Here is a 13,169-nt window from a genome sequence, read left to right as displayed (position 1 = left end):
ATGTGGTACTAACTGATATGCTCATTTTGTTCTTCTCATGTTGTTTAGATACATTGTCAGTGCCTCGATGGTCCCCACAGATTCCCCGCAGAGATCTTGGGAATTCAATAAAACACAGGTATGGAACAGTGAATGTTAAGATGAAAGCGTCACTCAAATTAGATGTCTGCAGTGAGTGTTAATCACAACTTTAGCAGTAACAGATGCAATAGCAAGCCAATAAAACCAAGAAATACAGATTTAAATTGCTCCTCAGCTTCTTGAAGGAAAAGAAAAGAGACTTTGAACATCAAGATATCTTTGAATGGGACCAGTAGTCAGCACATCAGAGAAATCTCACTGGCAATGCCAACTTGTTAATTGTCAAATCAGTTAATATAACTGATTAATTCTGAATGCTGCCCAAGTTACTAAGAAAGTCCCAATGATCAAAAGAGAAGTTTGAAATCACCAGATTGTATTTAATTTAATTTAAAGACGCACAAATGTGCATATTCTCTTACTAGGTTTTGGACCTTCAATCCCACAAGATTGTGAAATTAAATGAGCAGAAAATATGAAAAGAGACCACAAGAGCTTCTGGAAGTAAATAAGAATGAGGAGATTACAAAAATCTACCTTAAAGGATGAGATTGGAGTTAAATTATAGGAAATAAGAGATTGATCATCTTTGTAATCAGAGGCACAAAAATAAGAGAAATTAATAATGAATAATGAATACGTTTATTGGCCAAATATTCACATACAAGGAATTTGCCTTAGTGCTCCGCCCGCAAGTGCCAACATGACATACAGTGACAGTTAGGAATGACACATAAAACATTCAACATTTATAATAAAACATTATTGATTAAACATGTGAATACCAGAGCAAAAGGAGGCTACAGATTTTTGGTTATTGAGTAGCACTACGACTCGTATTATTAAAAAAAGCTGTTTTTATGTCTGGCGCTGGCAGCTTTGACAGTCCAGAGTTGCCTTCCAGAGGGAAGTGATTCAAAGAGTTTGTGGCCAGGGTGAGAGGGGTCAGAGATGATCTTACCCGCTCGCTTCCTGGCCCTTGCAGTGTACAGTTCGTCAATGGAGGGAAGGTTGCAGCCAATAACCTTCTCAGCTGATCGAACGTATCGCTGCAGCCTCCAGGTGTCGTGCTTGGTGGCTGAGCCAAACCAGACCATGATGGAGAAGGTGAGGACAGACTCTACGATGGCCGTAGAGAATTGGACCATCATTGCCTGTGGTATATTATGCTTCCTCAGCTGCCACAGGAAGTACATCCTCTGTTGTGCCTTTTTGACCGTGGAGTCAATGGTAGCCCCCCACTTATGGTCCTTGGAGATGATGGTTCTCAGGAACTTAAAAGACTCCACAGATGTGACTGTGGTGTTGTTGATGATGAGTGGGGTGAGGGGAGGGGGAGCTCTCCTAAAGTCTACAATCAATTCCACTGTCTTAAGATCATTGAGCTCCAGGTTGTTGCGATGGCACCAGGACGCCAACTGTGACACTTCCTGTCCGTAGGCAGATTCCTCCCCATCATGGATCAGTCCAATCAGGGTTGTGTCATCCGCAAACTTGAGAAGCTTGACAGAGGAGACTGTGGAGGTGCAGTCATTGGTGTAGAGAAAGTAGAGGAGAGGGGAGAGTACGCAGCCTTGCGGTGCTCTTATGCTGAGGGTTTGTGGGTCCGAGATGTGCTTTCCGAGCCTCACATGCTGCTTCCTGTCTGTCAGGAAGCTGGTGATCCACTGACAGAGGGGTTCAGGCCCAGTCAACTCGGAAAGTTTGGAGTGTAGTAGCTCTGGCACAATGGTGTTGAATGCAGAGCTAAAATCAACAAACAAAATCCTCGCATAGGTCCCCTGGTGGTCTAGGTGCTGGAGGATGAAGTGCAGGCCCAGGTTGACTGCGTCATCCACAGATCTATTGGCCCGATATGCAAACTGCAGTGTCCAGCAGGGGGTTTGTGATATTTTTCAGCTTGGCCAGCACAAACCTTTTAAGGGTCTTGATGACTACAGAGGTCAGTGCGACAGGCCTGTAACCATTAAGACCAGTAATCCTTGCCTTTTTGGTACAGGGGCAATAGTAGAGACTTTGAAGCAGGCAGGGACAGTGCAGGTTTGCAGGGACTGGTTGAAAATGTCTGTGTAGATCGGTGCCAGTTGTTCGGCACAGAGCTTGAGAGTAGAGGGGGAAACATTGTATGGTCCTGGAGATTTCCGGCTTTCCTGGGGGAGGAGAGAAAGAGGAAAGAAATGATCACAATAATCAAAGAAACAAGTACCACACAATCTGATGAGACTGACAACCTCCATGGACATGATGGTCAGAATTCTAGGATTTCATAGCAAATGGTTGCAGAAGTAGTGGATACATTGATTGTTATCTGATAATACTCCTCACATTCTGAAAAAGGCGTAGTGAACTGTAAAGCAGCCAATTAAATGCTGGACGAACTGTGGGTCAGGAAGTATCTGTGGAAGGAAATGAACATGCAACGTGAAATGTCACTGTTTGAGAAAGCATGGAGTCAGAAAGTCAGTTAAACTAACTTCTGTCAGGAAGCTTCAATAAGGCATTTAGCAAAACATAATATTAAACGAAGAGTCAGCATTATTTCACAAAAGGAGAGGAGCAACAATATTTCTTAAGTTTTTTGACATTCTATAAATTGAGAATTAGTAGATTTAAGGTGCCATATAAAAGATCATGTGCTCGCTGCACAAGATAGAAGCATAGACAGTTAGAAGTAACATGTCAGCATGGATAGAAGATTGGCCAACTAACAAAAAAGCAGAGTGGAGATAGAGAGGACGGCTGTTCCATTCAGTACAATACAATACAATAATACTTTATTAGCCAAGTATGTTTTGCAACATACGAGGAATTTAATTTGTCAAGTCAGTCATACAAATAAAAAGCAATGGAACACACAAAATACATTTTAACATGAACATCCACCACAGTGACTCCTCCACATTCCTCGCTGTGATGGAAGGCGAAAAACAGTTCAATCTCTTCCCTTCTTTGTTCTCCCGCGGTCGGGGGACTCGAGCTTTCCGCTGACGGGACGATCTTGACTCCCGTAGCCGGCGGCATTTGGGCCCTCCGTGTCGGGGCGATCAGCTCCCGCATTGGGGGGATGTCAGCCCCCCCTCGCCAAGCGATCGGACCCCGGGTCCCGGGTAAAATTAAAGACAATCTGTTCTTTGCCATTTTTCTGCCAGTTCATAATTCTTAATCATCTATGGACCAAAAATATGCCCCTCTCAGTTTATTCAGTGACACTCCCTGCGCTGCTTGATTAAATGACCAGTGAAAAATATGTCAATGGAGTAATATGTATCAAATTATGAAGTTGCTCTGGTGGGTAAAACAGAAGGTTGTTTAAATGAACAAAAAACACAGAATGTTGCAGTACGGAAGGTTTTGAATATTCTTGTATATGAAATATAGCAAATTGGAAGGCAAATGTAAACATGGCCATTATTGTAAGGGTTACATGGGACTAAAGAGACTAAAACACAAAGTTTTAATGCATTAGGCAGCATCTGTGCAGGGACTGGACAGATGTTTCGGGTTGGAACCCTTTTTCAGACTAATGAGATTAAATCTGGAATGCTGTATAGAGTAGTTGGAGGTAGTTCAGAGAAGGTGCACTGGGATGTTACTGAGATGAAAGTTTGTCTTACGAGGAAAGTTGGGGCAGAATGAACCTGTACCCAGACGAATGAAAGATGATCTGGTTGAAACACAATATACTGATGGTGCTTGACAGTAAAGATGCTGAGAGGATGAAGGTAGAATGTAGAACTCGAAGGTTTCAGAATAATGGTTCACTCATTAAAAACAGGGATCAGGACGAATTTCTTCCCGCAAAGAGTTATACATATAAACAATTCTCTGTCGAGAGAGCTGTGGAGGTTGAAGCGTTGAATAAATTCAACATTGACACATACTACTGGAAAAGAAAGGCAGTGGATTGCCCTGTTTAACATGTCTGCTCATTTATTTTTGGAAGTTGTTATGGAGGAAGCAAAGTTGAAAAGAGAAACTCAGAAATCTCAACCCACAGATGCTGCGGCATCCCCACAACTCTGTCACTCTCGTGAATTAACTTTTGTGCCCAGATTGGTCTAATTAGCAACATAGAGTCATAAAGTGATACAGTGTGGAAACAGGCCCAACTTGCCCACACCGGCTAACAATGCCCCAGCTACACGTCCCACTTGCCTGCGCTTGGTCCATATCCCTCCAATCCTGTCCTATCCATGTACCCGTCTAACTGTTTCTTGAACGACGGGATAGATCCAGCCTCAACTACCTCCTCTGGCAGCTTGTTCTATACACCCACCACCCTTTGTGTGAAAAAGTGACCCCTCAGATCCCTATTAATTCTTTTTCCCCTTAGAAAGAATTATGGGGAAATTCTTAATTCTTGAACCTATGTCCTCTAGTCCTCGATTCCCCTACTATGGGCAAGCGATTCTGTGCATCTACCCAATCTATTCCTCTCATGATTTTGTACACCTCTGTAAGATTCCCCGTCATCCTCCTGCGCTCCATGGAATAGAGACCCAGCCTACATAACCTCTCCCTATAGCTCACACCTCCTAGTTCTGGCAACATCCTTGTAAATCTTTTCTGAACGCTTTCAAGCTTGACAATATCTTTCCTATAACATGGTGCCCAGAACTGAACACACAATTCTAAATGCAGTCTCACCAACGTCTTATACAACTGCAACATGACCTCCCAAATTCTATAATACTCTGACTGATGAAAGCCAAAGTGCCAAAAGCCTTTTTAACCACCATATCTCCCTGTGACTCGACTTTCATGGAACCATGCACATGTACTCCTAGATCCCTCTGCTCTACAACACTACCCAGAGGCCTACCATTCACTGTGTAGGTCCTGCCCTTGTTCGACATCTTTAGCACATTACGATACTATAGACTCTATATTATAGTCTTACTGGAGAATGAGTGACAACAATAATGTGGTTGCATGCACACAAGGAAGAAGCTATGTGACGTTCTCTCAAAGAGAAACAGGAGGATGAAGAAAAAGGAATTTGTTAACAGTACAGCAGCCTGTTTGAATACTAAATATTAGTACCAAATAGGCCGACATTTGTGTAGGGAAAATCAACCCACACATGGGACAACACTCAGACAAGAATATAATGAAAGTATTGCACTTGCCTGCTGGAGTGTAAACCTGCACTGTCATACTGGCCCAGAGAAATGGTGAGGACCATGGGAGCAAAATATTCAGGAGAAGAGTGGTGGGAAGCACAATAAAGTGTTGGCACATTGTTCAGCATGTTGTAGCAAATGCAAGAGATAACCAGGAGCATGAGAAGTTTACTGCACACATCTGACATCATGCCAAGGTCAAGGAGTGTCAGGAGATAGGAACTTGCTACTCTGGAGTCCAGTGCCAGTCACTTTTAATACTTAAGAATTATAGCAGGTTTCCACCTCAAGGAGAGAAAGATAAAGCCATTCAACTTCTTAGTGCCACCATGAAATTTCAAGGTAATTCTGTTTGTTTTTTTTAAACTGAGCCAGCAGCATAGATCACCAACGTAAAGAAATTGATGTCCCTTAAGGGCCTGTTCCACTTGGGCGTTATTTGTGCGTCATCTACGTGACATCATTTACGCGTCATGACGTGTGGTGAGACGTGGTGGTGTAGGCAGTGACGCGTGGTCGCTCGCGGCGCCCCAGGAATTTGGGATTCACGCGCGCGCCACCTGCGTGACGCGCAAATGACGCCCAAGTGGGACAGGCCCTTAAGGAAGATGATGCGAGATTGAAAAGCACTACAGCCGCTGGGGAGCAGACAGCTCTTCTGCGGAAGTTCTTTGCAAAGATTGGCAGAGACATGGAGACCTTTGCAATGGTAACGTGTTGTGGACTTAACACAGATGTCAGGATTTATCATCTCACCGCAGGCTCTCAAGTAATGCCTTAGCCATGCCACACCAGTCAACTTCCACAGACTGCAGCCATCCCTGGTGGAATGCAGCATCCAGAAACCAGATACATCAGGGCAACAAATCATCAATGCTTCCACCACTGACATGTACGTCTTCCACTACAGGAAAGGAACAACTTTTCAGCAGATACAGAAGAGCACTATGTCTAATGGCCGGTTCTCACGGTGCGACCTGACGCAAGATGTCACCAGAGTGAAGTGGTCGTGGTCCAGCACGAGTTCCGCACGATATAACGGGGGGTAGATAAAGAGCTCCCACGGTACTCGGCAATTCTGTCATTTGTGCGAGTGACTTGTCCGTCTCCCGATCTTTCCCGTTAATCGTGAATGAACATCGTGGACTGTAGTGTAGTTAATCACGTGGCACAAATGATGTCACTTTTTTTCACACACTATATAAATATCCTCCGTTCGTAGAATTGGCTCATTTGCAGACATGCCTATACAAAGTTGGTTCGAGTACAGGCTGGTTGTTATTTTCATTGACGCGCTGTATGCATTAGCGCAACACGTGCATCGAAAACGCTTGCGTGAAGGCAGAAGGGTGAGATTAATTAAAAAGAGAATTAAGAGGAAGTCTCACTGGGTTAAGCACATGTTTCAACGGAGACCTCAATTTGGACAATATGAGCAACTGCTTAATGTGCTGTGCGAAGAGGATAAAAGTGCATTCAAAAACTTTGTCAGAATTTCACCCGAGCTCTTTAATGAGTTAAAGAATAATTTGGGACCTCTGCTGAAGAAGACTGACACTGTAATGAGAAAGGCACTGGAACCAGGGTTGCGCATAGCAATCACCCTCCGCTACTTGGTCTCAGGCGATTCTTATAAAAGTCTATCTTACAACTTTCTTGTCGCCACCAACAGCATCTGTGGTATTGTCCGAGAAACCTGTGAGGCGATCATCCAATTTTATTCAGCTGAAGTGATGGAATGCCCCAGTACACCAGATGCGTGGAAGAGAGTTGCACTGGGGTTTGAAAACAGGTGGAACTTTGCTCACACATGTGGGGCTTTGGATTTAAGACAGCCCGGACATCCCATATGCGATGGTTGCTGATGAAGCCTTTGCACTACGGCCCTGGATTATGAAGCCATATCCACAGAGGAATCTAACTAGGGAACAGAGGATCTTCAATTACAGGCTGTCAAGGGCCAGGAGGGTAGTAGAAAATTATTTTGGCATCTTGGCAAACAGATTTAGATGCTTGCTCAAGACAATGGAGCAGAGGCCCAAGAATGTGGAGAGTATAGTATATGCAGCATGTGTTCTGCACAACCTGATCCGAATGAGAGGTGCAGCTGCTGGATCAGCAACATCCATCCAGGACGGTGACATAGTGGACAGTGACACAGGGGAAGTAACACTAGGTGCTTGGAGAAGTGGTGCGAACAAGTTGAAAATGGTCTCACTGCAGCGTTTGAAAGGTAACTCGGGCACACTAGTGTGAAAGAGCAAAGAGACCATCTCTGCGCTTACTACAATTCACAATTGGGGAGTGTGCCGTGGCAGGACAGCTATATTGATGGGTAGCCGACCACAGGAACACTACTGCATGTTATAAGCTGACTTCCTAGTGTTGTCCTCTGAAAAGTGCTTCCTATAAGATGTTCGTCCGCAAAACCTGCCGTTTAGAACATTGCATTGTCCCTTTAAATGCCTGAGTTCACGCTTGTAGCGGAGGTTGATGGATATAATGTGTTTTAAATAATCTCGCGTGCCTCATTTGTTGTATTTCGTGTTTGCGAGGCCCTTTTACAGACAAATGTTTTGTGTGATGCATCTCCTCTCAATATGTGACAGAATTCGTCTTCTTATATTGTCAAATAGGAATAAAGACTTTCTATCACATTTACCGTGCTGATTGTCTTATTTTATTTTCTACCAAGAGGTGAAGAACACGTTTAAATAGCTGAACATTTCAGGGTCCTGCACACTCAAAAATGTAAATGAGTGAAAATGTCATTATATCACCTCCATTAAGGTATTTTGTGTTTCAGCATGAGAGGGATTATAACATTAGAGACATTCATCTTGTAGTGATGTATTAATGACGATTTGCAGACATCAAGCTGATAGTAAAAAATAAATGTATTTAGCAGTGAGGTAAACAAGCAATGACAATCAAAATGCTGAGGTAAAAGCTTTATCACACTTCAGGATATAATAAAATGTGGAGCCACCAACATGAGCATCACATCACCACTCACATGAGCACCCGGGATACTCCGCAGCCTTCGTCTCCAGCAGGTTGCGCTTCTCTCCCTATTTCTATAATCCTCTCTGGATTTGTCATAGAGAATCTCATTGCATTGGTACCACTCCACCAGTTCCCCCTCTTGTTCCCTGTTGAAGTTATATGGCCTTATCTTCTGCCATCTTCCCTTTATGTTATCGTCTGCTGAGGCTATTGGGGAGGCAACAGCTACTGGGGAGGCAATCTCAAATCCACCTTGATCACCCTCTCCCTGCTCCAAGGAGCCCACAGGCAGTGGTATCTCTGGCATCTCCTCTTGCCTCTCCACCTGTCTCTCTTGCTGAGTCTCCTCCTCATTTACCTGCATGGCTAAAAACTTTCTGACTTTTCTTTGACCCCTTTCTTTGCGCTTTTCTGAGAGGCATCTGTGCAAGTCTTACTGTGAAAAAGATTCTCAAACAATGACAATTAGGTGGGACGTCCTCGATGGACACATGGTCCATTGGCGATATTGAGACCACCTTTTTTACTCACCTTATGTCCCCTCTGTCAAGCTTCCGGGTTTACCGTTCGCAGGAGTTCCCACGGTACCCACAAGTGTCATTACGGATATCGCACGGATATCGCACTGGCATCTGCGTTCATACAATGTTGCAACGCTCACCAAAAAGTGCTCAGGTCACTCTTGGAGAAATTCAAAAATGTTTGAATTTTCTCCCGACCTTACAAAGTTACACGACTACCTGATGTTAGCGCCACGGAGGTCCTCGGTGGTTCACGAATGCCGTACTGTTATCGCAGGAGGTTCCCACGATGTTAAACTCTTGTTAAGTCTTGCGTCAGGTCGCACCGTGAGAAAGCCCTTTAAGTGATAGGAAAATGATATCTGCCTGAAAGGCAAGCAGAATATTTGCCAAGTAGATTATCAGTTATCAAATGAGTTTAATTTAACTATGATTTTAATGAGTTGGTCCAAGAGGAAAAGGCTTTTCTGTTGAAATCTTAGTTTTGTTCTGGTTTATGCTAAATAAAGCAATTTTGTTTTATTTATGATGACTATGTTCTATAGAGATGGCAAGGTGTCACCCTTCTTTATGATAATCCAAAACAAGATACTTGGTTGCCATTGCTGTCAGTTTTGCCTCATCCACAGAGCTGTCTCCACAGTGAATGTTAGTTCTCAGTTGACAGTGAGTATTTGCTTTCATTACTCTTATGTAACTTGGAGCATAGGCTTTTCATGGCAGCCTCTTGGAAGCATGCCAGCAAATTGGGTAAATACTTCCTTGATCAACAATGCATGGCACCTTGGATTTTGCATGCACTGGAATTTTATAGTGTTGCAAGGTTTAAAGGCTGCAACTTGACAGTCGCGGCAGTCCACTGTAAAATCGCCTAAGTGGGACAGGCCCATTAAGTAAATTATGCTCAGTATATTGTGGATAAACAAAAACAAGAAATGAAAACAGAACAAGCTGTAACTACTCAGCAGGGACATCTTTGAGGGTAGGGGCATTGTTTCAAGTCAGAGTCATTCACCTGAGCTGGAAAATGTAGAACACAAGTACATTTTCAGTTGCAGAGAGGGAGATGTTTTCAGTTGCAGAGAGGTGGTGGACTGGAAATGTCTATATTGGTCTGGAGGCCAAAGTTGAGAAGGGAATAACTACTTTGAATACAGGCATTTACAGACAGAAGAATGTGAGGAAACAAATTGAAACTTAATTTGTGCAGCCACATATGTGGCGAGTGTAGATTTGTTCAGGCAGGAACATAGTGAGGGATGAGCGGTACATATTTTACCATCAGGCCAGGCTCAACGAATTCTCTTACAGGGGAAAGTTTATTTGGAAGAACAGGAACAAAATGCATTACAACTTATTCAATGCTGCCTCATCAATCCACCTAATGAATTAGAATTATTAACTCACTTTCTTTGACAAGAGGGAAAAAAAATCTTGGTTTGTGTTGAAACAGATCTCAATTCAGAATTGTTTTCTTTAGGTTTGTTTTGTCATTCGCTGCTCACCTGTCAGGACAGACAGTAATCTTCTGAAGCGTGGTGCTGTCATTTTTATTGTATAAAAGCTTATGCAAGGCAATTAGGTTATCTGCTGTTTAGCTAAGACTTAATTTCCATCTTTTCCGTCATAAGTAAGTTTGAAAAAATATTTTTTTCCAATAAAGTTGAGCATCTTCATTGTACGTATGTAATGGGTCAGTAATTTTTCATTTTAACTGTTGTAGTGTGTTAAACCATTGAGTGTTATTCCTGTAACAAGATAAATGGAAAATCCTTCAGAATTCAGATCTGTCAGACCATATTACTCGCATTTTATTAACCTCCGATCCCAACCTCCGCATCCTCTAATACCACAGGTATATACAGATGCTGCAATGAATTGGTAAACATGTTGAACTTCATTGCTATGCAATGCAAAAATGGAGAAGGTAACAAATACTTGAAAAGAAAAAGATTGGATCGGAGATAGTGATGGAACATGCTTAATGATGGTGCTTTCAAGCAGCACTTTCTGAACAATATCTGTTCACCGATGTTCAGTTGGGAGTTCACTAGGATTATTCACCATCACAGATTCGGTCTAAACATGGACCAACGAGTTGAAATCCAGAGGTCAGGTGAGAATCATTGCCCTTGACATCAAGGCTGCATTTGACCAAGTGTGTTGTCAAGGAACTCTGGTAAAACTGGGTGAGAGTCAGGCCTCATACTAAAGAATATGATTGTGTTTGTTGGAGGTTCTTCATCGTAGCCCCAGACACGACTGCAGGAGTTCTTCAAGGTTTGTCCCAGACCCTACCTTCTGAAGAAGGGTTTCGGCCCAAAACGTTGCCTATTTCCTTCGCTCCATAGATGCTGCTGCACCCGCTGAGTTTCTCCAGCACTTTTGTCCACCTTCGATTTTCCAGCATCTGCAGTTCCTTCTTAAACCCTACCTTTATCGGCTGCTTCATCAATGGCTTTCCTTTCATCATAATATCAGAAGTGAGGATGTTTGCTAATGATTGCACAGGGCTGATTTCCACATGCAACTCCTCCGAAAATGAAGCAGCTCATGACTGTATGCAGAAAAACGTAGAGAATATTCAGGGACGGATTGGTAAGTGTCAAGTAATGTTCACAGCACAAAAGTACCAGACAATATGCATCTGCAAATAGATGTAGTCTAACTACCTAACATAAGCATTCAGAGGTGTTTGCAATCATCGTCCGCTGCTATTAACATCGTTGGCATCATCTGACCAAAAACTCATTGGACCAGGCATGTAAGTAACATGTTTATAAAAGCAGATCAAAAGTATCCTTTGGTGAGTGATTCACTTCCTAACACCCCACCGCTTGTCCACTATGTGCAGGGCACTAATCAGGAGCATGATGGAACATTCTCCACCAAGAGTTCCAGTAACTCTCAAAAAGTTCAACGTGTTCCACGATAAAGCAGCATGCTTGATTAATACTCATCATTCACCATTAACCTTCATTCCCTCCACCACTGCTGCACTGTTGCTGTGATGTGTGCCGTTTACAAAATGCACTGCCGATGCTTGCCCGGGATACTCCAAAACCACCTTCCAAACACGTGACTTGTACCTCTGAGAAGAACAAGGGCAGCAGGCACATGGGAACACCACCACTTGCAGGTTTTCCTGCAGTCACAGACCATCTTGATCTGGAAATGTATCACCATTCCTTCACTGTTGCCGAGTCTGAATCCTGGAACTCACTGCCTGAAAGCACTGTGAGGGTATTAGCACCAGTAGGATGAAAGCATTTCATGAAGGCAGCTCATACCACCACGTTGTTTCATTCAGATAAATGCAAAGTGTTGCATCTTGGTAAGACATACCAGGGCAGGAGTTATGTAGTAAATGGTAGAACCCCGTGGAGTTTTGTAGAACCGAGGTCTAGAGGTGCAGATACATAGTTCCATGAAAGTGGTGATGCAGAGAGACAGGGAGGGATGAAATAGGTGTTTAGCACACTAATCTTCATTTGCCAGGGTGTTGAGTACAGGAGTTGGAACATCATGTTGCAGTTGTACAATACATTTGGTAAGGCCACATTTGGAGTTCTGTGTACAGTTTTGGTCGCCTTGCTATAGGAAGGATGTCATTCAACTGGAAACTGCACAGAAAAGATTTTCAAGGATATTACTGGGTCTGGACGTTTGAGATATATGATGAGGCTGGATAAGCTAGGACTTTTCCTCCTGCATAGGAAGCTGAGGAATGATATTTTTGAGGTTTATTAACTCATTAGGGGTACAGTATATATGCAGTGAATAGCACAGTCTTTTCCCCAGGAAAGGGTTCAAGTTCAAGTGAGTTTATTGTCATGTGTCCCTGATAGGACAATGAAATTCTTGCTTTGCTTCAGCACAACAGAACATAGTAGACATTTACTACTAAACAGATCAGTGTGTCCATATACCATTATATAAATATACACACACATGAAGGGGAGTCTAAAACTAGAGGGCGCAGGTTTAGGGTGAGAGGGGAAAGATTTAAAACAGATCTGAGGGGAGACTTTTGCACACAGTGGATCATAATACGCCATCTGGGACGACAGATGGCACAATGGGCTAAGTGTTCGGCTGGTAACCGGAAGGTAGCCGGTTCGAATCCCGCTTGGAGTGCATACTGTCGTTGTGTCCTTGGGCAAGACACTTCACCCACCTTTGCCTGTGTGTGAATGTGTGTGAGTGATTGGTGGTGGTCGGAGGGGCCGTAGGCGCAGATTGGCAGCCACGCTTCCGTCAGTCTGCCCCAGGGCAGCTGTGGCTACAGAAGTAGCTTACCACCACCGAGTGTGACTGAGGAGTGAATGAATAATGCGATGTAAAGCGCCTTGAGTTTTAGAAAGGCGCTATATAAATCCCATCCATTATTATTATTATTATAATATCATAAGACGAATTAGGCCATTTGGCCCATTGA

At 43.3% G+C, this 13,169-nt stretch overlaps 1 protein-coding gene across 1 annotated transcript in view; it reads left to right on the top strand.

Annotated features, from left to right (window-relative positions):
* ksr2 (kinase suppressor of ras 2) overlaps positions 1 to 13,169 on the top strand; it is a 393,381-nt gene that overhangs the window by 265,650 nt on the left and 114,562 nt on the right. Inside the window, exon 6 of the mRNA XM_033043111.1 lies at positions 49 to 118. Coding sequence (XP_032899002.1) covers positions 49 to 118 — 70 coding nt within the window. The remainder of the gene's footprint in view (positions 1 to 48; positions 119 to 13,169) is intronic.

Source organism: Amblyraja radiata, chromosome 25 (genome assembly GCF_010909765.2).
Source record: "Amblyraja radiata isolate CabotCenter1 chromosome 25, sAmbRad1.1.pri, whole genome shotgun sequence".
Taxonomy (NCBI): Eukaryota; Metazoa; Chordata; class Chondrichthyes; order Rajiformes; family Rajidae; genus Amblyraja; species Amblyraja radiata.
The sequence above is the reverse complement of the archived record's forward strand: the minus strand, read 5'-3'. Positions and strand labels throughout refer to the sequence as shown.